Source organism: Pimephales promelas, chromosome 4 (assembly GCF_988280905.1).
Source record: "Pimephales promelas chromosome 4, fPimPro1.hap1.1, whole genome shotgun sequence".
Taxonomy (NCBI): domain Eukaryota; kingdom Metazoa; phylum Chordata; class Actinopteri; order Cypriniformes; family Leuciscidae; genus Pimephales; species Pimephales promelas.
This window is the reverse complement of record NC_142772.1, coordinates 1982589-1995478: the sequence shown is the minus strand read 5'-3', so window position 1 is coordinate 1995478 and position 12890 is coordinate 1982589. Positions and strand designations below refer to the sequence as shown.

Here is a 12890-nt window from a genome sequence, read left to right as displayed (position 1 = left end):
GGTGTTTTCAATGTTGGCAATATAAAATAAAGATAATGTAAAATTATTAATCTTTAACGTCTGTCTGTTATTCAGATATTTTTGTTTATTTTTTTTTTTTGGTGTAATTTTTACTCAGTTTAATTGGTTAACTTTTAAGGAATAATTTGATTAAGTATTACTCAATTCAAATTTGTTCAATTTAATTAATAATAATATTGCTTGTAATCTGTTGCCATAATTTTATTGTTTAGGTAAAGCATATTCATTTTTACATCTCTTTTAAATCTCTGTGTAGCAAAAGTAGTCCATGGATAAAAGCATCTGCTAAATTAATGAAAGTAAATGTAACATACTTTTACACACAAGTTACACTTTCAATTTTTTTTAAGCTTGGTTTTAAGTCACCATCCATTGTGTAGTCCAGAAAAGAGCTGACATGATGAAAACAAATGTCTATCTATTGTTGAGGGAGAGTAAATGCTCATTTCTGGGTAAACGATTCCTGAAATGAAAACCAAACGCCTGGGAAAGATTGGTTAAGAACCAAGGTGGCAAAAAGATGGAATATCACACAACATTATGAAATAACAAAAAGGTACAAAGTGTTATTTAACCCCCTTAATATAAAGTCTATAAGAAGGCGACACAATTAAATTTAACATTAAATAAACCATGTTCTGACACGTCTTGTCACAAGAGAGACCTAAACAACCATCAAAGAAAAGGCCATTTTATTAGCTGTCTGGATCTTAGATCTATAAACACACTTTGCAAACTTAAATTACAAATTCCAAACCACATCAATTTACTTGCCGGAGGTCTTTGGACCAATAAGTCGGTGTTGGAAGGATGTGTCCTTCCAAAGAAACCAGTCTGACTATATCAAATTTGTGCAGAACATGCATTACAACTGCATTTATTGATTCAATATTATAATTTACATTATTAATATGTTTTATTTTACTAATCAAACTCTTTGAAACCAAACAGGATTTCTTTGAAAAAGCCAAGTAAGTACAAAAGTACAAAAGCCAAGTAACTTTGCAACTACATACCAGGTTGTTTTAACCCAAATTTGAGTCAAATAAAATATAAGCCTTTGGGTTACATTTTTAAATTACATTTTTAACCACACGTTTGGGTTTGTCCATATTTGACCCAAAATTGGGTTAAACCAACCCAGCATTTTTTAGAGTGTAGTCAACTTATTCTACTAACCCGAACCCTATAGTCTACTGTAAAAATGAATATGCTTTATCTAATCAATAGAATTGTGCCAACAGATTCCAAGCAAAATTATTAATTACAAATTAACAAATTGCGTCCCGACGCCCATTGTCGTTTACGAATCCCCACGACACCCTACGCCAAACTGAGCGTGCCAAAATCGTGTAATTTGAACCAGGCATCACATACCCAGTGGCGATCGCGGAGAGGCTCTGATAAAATGCCTCACTCGGACATTTTGTATAGAAGCATGACGTTTTTTTGAGTCGGACATGAAGTATGATGTCTGCCATCCAGTGGTGGGGAGGTCAAATGAAATTTGACACCCAATTTGACAAAATCGGCCGTTTTATTCAGTGCTGCATCTTGTCGAGCAAACTCGACCGTGGCACCTAGAGGGTTAAGGGTTAATATGGGTTAATAAGGGTTAACATGATTAGCAGTATGTCTGCATAAAAGAAATACAAGTTAATTATATATACCATTTTGAATTGCATAGCATCTTATTTTTCTCAATGCATCATATTACATTGAATCGCGTCGAATCGAAATCGCATCGTACGAGTAGTGAATCCTATTGCATCGCATCGGTAGCTGCTTATATGTATCTTTAATGAATCGCATCGTTGGTTATGCATCGAGATGCGTATCGCATCGGCCTCAGCTATGGAGATGCACATCCCTAGTTCACACAGAAGACGTTCTGGCAACGCGCTTTACTGTATTCACAATATGAAGTAGCAACTACAAGACGTTCTCATTGAAATGAAGAGCTAGAGGACTTTTTGAATCTCAGTGGCTTGCTGTGGCTCTCACCTATAAAGGCTGTCGGGCTCCAGGCACTTGAAGACGAGAGAGTAGATGATACCGTGAGGATGTTCTCCGCTTCGCCGTCCCGCTACCACACACGAGGAGCCCAGACCCGAGAAAAGATCGTCCATGAGGCTCAGAACCTCTCCTGAAAAACACAATCATGTTAATATAGGACGAGTTTATGCAAAAATGACAATTCAGCACTCACTTTAAAGTAATTCGGGGACCTGTTTTCACAATTTAACGTGAAGAAGCTGCAGAAACAAGCGTTAGAATCATTGCTTATGCACATGTGAAATAACACTCATTTAGCATCAAAACGGTCTATTGTTACTGAATGAAATGTCGACCCAGGACAAGCCATGGGACTGTGAAGCTTTAGAGGTGTTGATGGATGTGTGTTTTGATCATCTGGTATAAATTTAATCTGGGTGAAGCCTTTGACAAAAACACAGTTTTATACCGCTTTCTGTTTTTGCTTCACATTCAAAAACTAACATTGAAGTTTTGATAAAAAAAAAAATAATTTTGAAGTTAATATTGACCACAGCTACAAAATATTATATTACTATACTATATTCTATATGTTCAATATATATATATATATATATATATATATTGAACATATAGAATATAGTATAGTAATATAATACAGTATATAATATAGTATAATGCATTTTCAGATATTCATACAATAAAATATTCACACTTAAGTCGTGGAATTTTTGTGAAAATAATCAAATATGATGTCTTTAAAAAAATTAATTAAAAAAAAAAAAAAAAAAAAACACTGGCGGGGAAAGAGTTAATATTGACCACAGCTACAAAGTAGGGTGTGTATGGGTCAAAAATAAGATTTTTATTTGTATTCTTTTGATAATGATAATAATATGTTTCTTTGTGTGCTGTTACCATGGTGACCAGAGTTCTTCTAGTATCACTGATATACTATTATCCTTTTTTTTTTATTAATATTTGAATTAGTTCATATTTTCTGTTTTAATTTTAGGAAACAAGAAGTGTGAATATCCCCCCAAACATTTGCCTACATTTTTGAAAATCAATAATAAAAAAATCATAATAATGCATGTTAATTTTTTGATGAACTGTCTCTATAATCCTGCAGATAATCTAAGCATTGCATGCATGTAGTGAATACCCGCAAATACCAGTTTCCAGAAAACAATCAAGTCAGCTTTTAGGAAAATAATACACAGCAGGCAGTTTCTAAACCCAGTTCCCAGCACGACCTAAGAGGCAAAGCTGACAAGAAGAGAGCAAGCAGTAAAAACAGCATTTGACACCTCCACTTTTAGCAGCTAGACGAACATGCGTCGTAGGCTCACATCACTTTTTAACACGTTCCAAAATACATATCAAAACGGCAAAACGTGTCTGGGTTGTGCGTCCCAGGGGAACCGTAAAAAATGGGCAGAAAAGGGGGACTGAACGAACGAATGATTTAGCCATTTTCCCAGAAAGCACATTGTATATAAGGGAAGCTTCCCGCTCACATTCCAACACCTCGAGAGTGCCCGAGCCAAGACGGCTTTTTATAAGGTCTCAAAACCCATTGCTTTCACTTTGTGGCCCCCATGTTCTGTATAATTTGCAAACTTGACATTCATGAAATGGAAAACAATGGCATGGCGACTCCACACACGACCACAAAAGATCCGTGTTGAATAATCCCAGTGATGGAATGCCCTGAAATTCATGCATAGTTTCCTCTCGTCCAGGAGGCCCACGCTGCTTAGGTTCAACATGATACAATGTTTCTCCTACGCTTCGCTTGAAGCCGACCATCAAAACAAAGCATAGGTGGAAATATTCCAGTGTGGCAAATGGCAAAAGGTCGAGGGATGTCGTAACTGCTGTAGGGCTGCGACTACACTTATCTAACATCACAAGGGAAAAAGATAAACACAAATCACAAAACGTGCATTTTAGACTAAAGAAAGCTAGTTGAGATCAGTTAAGCGAGATACATAAACACTAGGGCTGGGTAATAAATATCGATTTCTCGACATTAATCGATTCTCATCTTTACGAACCGATATCGATTCTTAAATCTCAAGAATCGATTAGTCATCCTGTTTCATTTGAATGAATGGGACATTGTATCGCGGCTGCGCGCATCCAAAAAATCGCAATAATCTTTGTCTTTTGTTACTATTGATATGAAACAAAGTCTCAAATTTCAAATTACGTCCATTTTCTTTAGAAATTCAAAAACATAAATAGCGTTTTGTCGCTGTGGCGTGAGATCGCTCTGGAGAAGCAGCAGCGCTGATCTCTCTTCCGGCTTAATAATACCAGTCACAGCGCCAAATAAACATGAATGAGCATCTGAAAGTGTGTTAAAGATAGAGTACAACTTATCCAAATCCGGATCATGTCACATTGATTCACTCAATCAGCGTTTCAACCGTGGAAAGACGTCAGTTAAACAGCTTGTAATCAATGTCATCGTCATATTTACCTCAGAAAACCCACATAAACTCGTTAGTCAGCTAGAAAAAATAACTTGAGAGGAGCATGTAAATATATACACCATATTACATATGCATTATAATCTTAATGTTCTTCAATATTTAATGCATATTTGAATAAATCTGGCAAGTTTTTATGACAGCCACCATTTAAATGTTTATATTTCATATAATCTTCTTATTATAAAAATAAATAAAAGTGTAATTTAAGTGTTTGTATAGCTATAAACAGTTCATTATTACCTTCATATTAGGCTAATGAAGCCTAGACTCCCATAGTTTACAGCATTAGTTAAGAGATTTGATTTCCTTGAAAAAATTTGCCATTTATTGTAACTGATATCCAAAATAATCAATATCGAATCGAATCGGAATCGAATTGAATTGTGAAATTTGTGTCAATACCCAGCCCTAATAAACACATTTCAAAATGTTCTCTGGAAGCAAAGATTATTTTGATAATTAACTGGTTGATTATTCATTTATTCCAAATCATCCTTATTGCTGTCCTATGATAAACATTACATGCAAAAGAGGGTAACACTTTATTTTAAGGTGTCCTTGTTAGTGTGCAATTAAACATTGAATATGAACTGATAATATGCACTTCTGACATGAAATACAACGCCTTGAAATCCTCAAAAAATTGGATATGGAAGTTGGACTGGAAAGATCACAAGATGTGAACGCGATAACTTCTTGTTGCGACGGACACAACTGATATATTCACCTCAGAGAAGAAGGTACACTCTCGGAAAAAAAGGTACAAAAGCCGCCACTGGGGCTGTAACTTTTCAAAAGGTACACTTTTGTACCCAAAGGCTGCATATTGGTACCTTAGTGGTACATTAGCACCTAAAATGGACATATTAGCAACTGAAATGTACAAATTAGCGACTGAAATGTACATATTAGCACCTAAAATGTACATATTAGCACCTGGAATCTACATATTAGCACCTAAAATGTACATATTAGTGACTGAAATGTACATATTACCACCTAAAATGTACTTATTTGCACCTAAAATGTGTATATTAACACCTAAAATGTACACATTAGCTTATGAAATGGACATATTAGCACCTAAAATGTACATATTAGCGACTGAAATCTACATATTAGCACCTAAAATGTACATATTAGCGACTGAAATGTACATATTAGCACCTAAAATGTACATATTAGCGACTGAAATGTACATATTAGCACCTAAAATGTACATATTAGCGACTGAAATGGACATATTAGCACCTAAAATGTACATATTAGCACCTGAAATGGACAAAAGTTTACTTTTTGAAAAGGTACAGCCCCATGTTGTGTTTTTATAAATCTTGATTTCTCACAACTTGTGTGATTTTCTGGACACAAGGAGTGAACTGCAGCGCTAATAAAATCTAGGAAGGAAAGAAGGCCGTATGGCATTAGAACAACACCAGGGTGAGGTAAATTATGACTATTTTCATTTAAGGGTGGCATATTCCTTTAAGACCATGTCGTTTTGGCCGTTTTACAAGCCATGCATGAAGTCAGAAGAGCTCAAGCCAGGTAACACAAGTATTTTAAAATGCCAGGTATTTTCAGTTGGCACCATATGGAGGACGGCTTGTGTCAAACCTCCTGATGCATCCAACAACATGCAAGCCATGCAAGTTTGACGAGCCCGTGGGATCCGTGAGAGCTGTGTGCAGTGAACGGAAGAGTGGCGGCGGAGACGTTTATATGCCGAACACGTGCATCCAAGACCTGAGATTTACATTGAGCTTCCACGCTTCAGAAAAAAAAACCTTAATGTCAGATCTCCTTGCAGAACGGTAATCGTTCCACTGTATAAATACAAGTCGTGTCAGATATAGCACGAGCGTTTCAGGTCTTGAGTACGAAAGCAGATGTGGCTGATCGTTTGGGACGTGGGCATAGATTTCCTTTCTGCGTCTTGTTGACTTCTTTTTACTGTTTTTCCCCTTTAGGATTGTTGGAGTATGTGATAATTACTGGCCGAAACAGCCCACGGGTGGCCGCTTTCCTGCTTCCCAGTCACGGACTGGCCCATTGATTTATTCTGATTATCAAAACATACAAAGATAGCGTTTCCAGCCAAACCTCATGCAGAAACATCAAACATCAAACCGAGTTTTCTTTCCCCCGGCCTTCTGTCGTACCTATCAAAGCCTCCACTTTCCCTTCTCTGTTGCACATTCTCTCGACTCGAAGCTGTCAGGGGGCCTGCGAAATCTGGCTCCGCTCCTGCATTCCTCGCATATTTGTGTCAATGTGAGGGAAATGGACCGAGGGCCAGGCGGCGTAATGTAGATAGTCAATCTCAAGCACTTCTTGACCTCTTGTCACTGCTAATAGTGCGCGGAAACAAACTGAACAGGTCTATCATGGTGTCCCCGACTGCCTTGATATCATATTTAACGTGATTTTATGGCGGATTTTAGGCCTTGTTTACACGAGAACGCTCATGGATGAAAACGTTAAAATATTTGATCGGATGTGCCTTTCGTTTACACGTTTTGGGGGCTTAAAACGCAAAAAAGTGAAACCACCCTCCAGAGTTCCCGTGTAAAGGGTAAAAACGCAAAAGTCTGCTGGACAGTGAAGGTTGTACGCAGGCGTGCGGACTTGGTGTTGTTTTGTGGTAGTGCTCCACATTGCCACTAGGGGCTGGGCGTATATGGCCTAAAAGTAAAATCTCCGATTTAATTTTTTTAAATTCGATTTACGATTTTTTTTTTTTACGATTTTTTCCCCCCGCTACAGGAAAGCAATAAGAACAAACGGCAGACAACTCAGGCAAATGTTGCTTTTATTTAATCAAAAGCAAGACAAATGTAACCCCCACTTCTGGAATGAATAATAAAAAAATGAACACCCTCTTGGAATCAAAGTCCCAGCTGTGTTTTAAGTCACACGACTAAAAAGAGACAAACATTCACCTTGAGAGTATAGCACTACAAATTAATAAGTTTAATTATATCAAATGTGTGAGAAAAGGCTATAAATCTCCACCTCCAACATCCTCAAACGCAATATAGCCTACTAGCCGAGACTCTTCTTTATGAGTACAGACGCATAGACAGTAAAAGAAATGGGCAGATTTCAACGAAGCCCGATTATTGCACTCCCTGTCTGATGTCTGAGCGACTGTGCAGGCTCAAACTAGCGTCACGATGGTTGTAAATCTTCTAGTAGCTGTGTCAAGACAATTCGTTGTTGAAATATTTTGTCCCGTTGCTTTTATGAACTCTGTATATGACTTTATGCCTTCATGTCCCCCCGATTGCCTCGTAGACAGTAAAAGATTGCCTGCGAGCTTCTCCTCCTGTCTATACGGTAATGTCTCTATTGTGCGACAGAAAGTTGCGTGGTGATGATGCAATCGTTAGCCTATTTTTCACAAAAACGGCATCTACGGGGCCGTAACGTAAGATACAAAGTAATGGAGCATTTTATACATTGACATATTTCTTTAGAAATAAATAATGGACAAATGAAGTCTTTGGACGCCTCAGATGTAAAGTTATTCGCTGTCAAAATGAATGGGAGTCAATGGGATGCTAACAGCAGGAGACGTTCTGCTACAATGGCGGCTCCCGCGAGGCTTCAACATCCGGCTGATGGATTACACACTTGTACAGATGTGTGTGTACAGATGTGCCGTAATGACACAAAGACATGCTCGAGTTTCTCGCGGAAATCCTCCTGCACCACTGGAATTAAAAACATTATTACAAGCTTACCGCTTTGAATCGAGCTACGGCAAGCAGAGAGTTATGAACACTGGCTGGCTATGTAGTTTCTCAAAAATATATTTAGGATAATTTTTAACCCCAAAAAGTTACAAACTGCAGCTTTAATATTAGTTAATGTAATTACTAACATGAACTACCAATGAGCAATACATTTGTTACAGTATTTATTCATCTTTGTTAATGTTAGTAAAATTCCAGCTGAATAATAAAAATAAAAATAAAAATAAAAATAAAAATAAAAATAAAAATAAAAATAAAAATAAATTAAAATTAAAATTAAAATTAAAATTAAAATTAAAATTAAAATTAAAATTAAAATTAAAATTAATTAAAAAAAATAAAATTAAAATTAAAATTCCAGCTGTTCATTGTTTGTTTATGTTAGTTACAAATACCTTTGATTTAAATATCATATTAGTAAATGCTGAAATTAATATTAACTAAGATTAATAAATGCTGTAAAGTAGTGTTCATTCGTATAGTTCATGTAAACTAAGAATGTTAAATAATTTGAACTAATTACCCTTATTGTAAAGTGTTACCGTTATTTTATTATCACTTCAATACTATTATAGTTTTTGTTAATATTTTTAATTTTTTTTTTTTTTTTTTTTACTTAGCTAATCTCGGCCCATGCTGGGGAGAAGCTCCGGCTTTTGTGAATGGCATCGCAACGCAACGCTTTCGCTACATTTAACGCAAAACAGGTGGCCTCTTCTGGGTGCACGGGTTCAAACAAACGCAACATAACTGCAGATATGTTCCATAAATTCTTCCCAAGTCTCCATATAATTCAGGCCAGGGCCACACATACGGTAAAATCATAACAGCTCGTGTTTATACAATTTAAGAGCCCGGAGAGCCGGCTGCTCTTGAACAAAGACCACGGTTTTGTGTTGTTGTTCTTTTTCTTTTCTGAACCAAATACGAGCACATGTCCGGTGTAGTTCTGCTAGATTTATTGAACAATTCCTGCCAAGATTGCTGTTGTATTGAGTGTACTGTAGTAGTATCATATGATTTGTGTTTTCATTTTTAAAATAAACAAATTGTATTTCCCTCCATGCATGCACATTAAAGCCTTGTTTGTGCATGCTCAAGCACTTTTGAACATGCAGTTTTAAAATGTATTTATTTTATACTCTTAAAAATTATGTCATGGAATTAAACTGCAATTAAACATGGTAAAATCCACTTTTTAACTTATCAACATATATATATATATATATATATATATATATATATATACTGTATATATATATATATATAAAACCATAAAATAAAGTACATTTTATTAAAATTGAAAAAAGGTTATGCTTGAGGCTGCTCAGACAATACAAAAATACTAGATTTGTAGAGCTTCCCATTGTTTTTTCAATATATATATATATATATATAAACAAGAAATTCAAGCATGCATAAGCATGCATATAACATGCATAAGAAATGCTTTTATCGCTTGTTTTTGCTTCCTTTTTTTGCCTGTGTTTTGATCCTGATGATTCAGCCCTCTTTCAGAAGATGTGTAATAGCGCCCCCACGTAAAATTAACTCAAAGACTTCTAATTAAAGCTACTGATCAATATGTTTAGGTTTTTACTTGGCAAATCTTTGTAAATTTAATAGCATTTTCTGGGTGAAAAGAAGTTGCCTAGCTTTTTTTAAGTAAATCCTACTCCATTTTTTTCAGTGTACCCCAGACCTAAACCCATGACCGAAGCTGTGCTGTGTTATATTGACGATAAAGGGTGCCATGTGCGTTGGATTTAGACGAAATGTCAAAAGCGTCACTATATGACGGCCTAGGATGAGAATGCGTTATATATTTACATACAAATGTTTGAGACTGATGGCCGACACACTCCACATAAGGATTTTGTGGTACAGTATTGAACTTGGCCATGCAAAGACACATTTGAGACACTGAGCCAACAATACATAGGTCAAAATTATAGATTTTTCTTTTATGCCAAAAATCATTAGGATATTAAGTAAATATCATGTACCATGAAGATATTTTGTAAATTTCCTACCGTAAATATATAAAACGTTTATTTTTGTGAGTGAATGCCACACAGTCATGAACATAAAGTTTCGATTTTTTCGCACCCTCAGATTCCAGATTGTCAAATAGTTGTATCTCGGCCAAATGTTGTCATATCCAAACCATGCATCAATTGAAAGCTTATGTCACCCATGTCACATTTGACCTTTTCCAGCTCTTTGTGTGCTCCACATATGAGCACTGAGCATCTTTCTCTCTGTATTCATAGCCAAACCGATACCCCAGCTGTGCTCGAGTACAGCCTGGCAGGACAGACATTACCTCAGCTAACCCCTGTTGGTGAACACGCTCTCCATGCCAGGGGTTCGGCAGGCAGGAACACCGTGTCCATGCGAGCGTCTGCTTTCATTCATTACAGCAGAGAAGGCATAACTTTATCACCAGGGTGCGAGAACTGCGAGTACACTGCTACACATGCTATATCTGAGGTGTCTGTATGAATCAGTGCTGTGTCAGCAACAGCTGCTTCCACTGTGTTAAAGGAGAGAAAACAAAGTGTGAGATAAACTAGTGAAGGCATCAAGCAAATCAGGTCAGAGGTTAATGCACTTACGCCTTGTCGATTCAGAATCAAGACTGGCATCAATTGTGAAGTGACTACAGACACAATCAGAAGCAGTGTTGTGCAAGTTACTTCCAAACTGTAATACATTAGGTATTACTTGTTACTGTTATTTAAAAGTAATGCATTACCTTACAATATTACTGTCCCAGAATTGTACTCATGTATTACTTTTGAGTTACTTTCACCAAAATAACTAAGTAGAACTTAACTTTGGGGCTGTAATGATATGCAATATGAAACCGAAATGGCGATTCGCCACACGACTCAGATCCACGAACCTGCAGAATCGCGTTATTCTCCTTACCGTCCATATCCAATGCTACCTTATCTTTAAATTAGGCTATTTGTATTATTTGAAGTTAACATTATAAAATACGTAGACCTACACCACAAAATTACCACAATAAATTATTTAAAATTGGGGAAGTCCAGCATTATGGACATGACATTTACAGTCAAAACATGAAATAAAAATTCTCAGAAAATACATGTATTGAAACGTATATAGGCTACTTCCTTAAAGGACTCCAGACATTAGACAAATATCAGTCTATGTTTTATTTTTAATATTAGGGAAAAGACACACATTCATGCGTGACAAAAAAATTGGAGGCAAAATATATTTTTTGTAATTCTGTTAATTACACTGCGCAAATCGGATGAGTCTCCATAGAACTTAAAATATTCATTTTATTTTAGTTTTCGTGTTCGCATTTATGAGGAAAAAACAATGTTACAGACGCGACCGCTCTGAACTGGCACTAAAAGACTGCTTTAAAACTTTCACATAGTCTGTTGCCTTTAAGAAGTAAAAGCAGACAATACACTTAATACAACTGTAATACAAGCCTCACTGAACATGTAACGAGTAAAATATTACTGAAAATTGATTAGTAATGCCTTACACTACTGCGTTACAGCAAAAAGTAATATGTTACTGTAATGTATTACTTTTGTAATGCGTTACTCCTAACACTGATTGAAAGAGATGCGCTGTATAAGGACTCATTATTGAAAAGATTGTCGCATATTACATATTTCGTCATTTACATATTTTCCATAAATCATGTCTGTCTGTCTGTTGGTTTTGCAAATTTTTATCCGATGAAAAGTATTAACTCTTGCCCAGGTTGTTTTCACCGTTATACGGTAGGGGGCGCTATTGCGCATCTTCTGAACGAGGATTGAAACTCCTGATCAAGAGACAAGTGAAGAAGAAACAGAAACAAGCAATAGCATATGTAAACATCCATTTGTAAAATAATGCAATCATCAATATCACTGTAAAAAAATATTGTTGTTTAACTTAAAAAAGTAAGTAACCAGGTTGCCTTAACATTTTAAGTTCATTGAACTGGAAAAAGTGAGTTAGTACATTGAAGTAGATTAATTTAACCATCAAAAACTCAAAATTATATGTTATCTGAACTAAATAAATTATTTAAGTTGATTTGACAAAAGAAAAAATGTTGTGATAACTACACTATACAAAAATATTGTTGGTTTAACTTAAAAAAGTAAGTAACCTGGGTTGCCTTAAAATTTTAAGTTGACTGAACTGGAAAAAGTGAGTTAATACAATGAAGATTAATTTAATCATCAGAAACTCAAAATAATAAGTTATCTCGACTAAATAAATTATTATAAAGTTGATTTGACAAAAGAAAATATGTTGTGATAACAAATCTTGAAAATATTTTTTACAGTGTATTAATTAGCTTATAAATCAAAACTGCCTAATTACTGAATGAAATGTCGAACCAGGATGAGCCACGGGACTGTCGATGGACTCGATCTTGTGTTTTAATCATCGTTGGGATCTAGAGAGTCCAGAGAATTGCCCTAGACTGGTTTGGTTCTGATCGAGTGAAAAACCAAGGACTTGTTCGCAAAAGTAGGTTTTCGACAAAATTCGACATAGCGGAAATTTGTTTCTGGCTAACTCGAAATCGGAGATTTACATTCTGCCCGTCTTGAGCCAAGGA

General features: G+C 35.8%; 1 protein-coding gene across 1 annotated transcript in view; it reads right to left on the bottom strand.

Moving 5' to 3' along the window:
* Positions 1-12890, bottom strand: part of astn2 (astrotactin 2) — a 432572-nt gene that overhangs the window by 17161 nt on the left and 402521 nt on the right. Inside the window, exon 20 of the mRNA XM_039661894.2 lies at positions 2026-2167. Coding sequence (XP_039517828.2) covers positions 2026-2167 — 142 coding nt within the window. The remainder of the gene's footprint in view (positions 1-2025; positions 2168-12890) is intronic.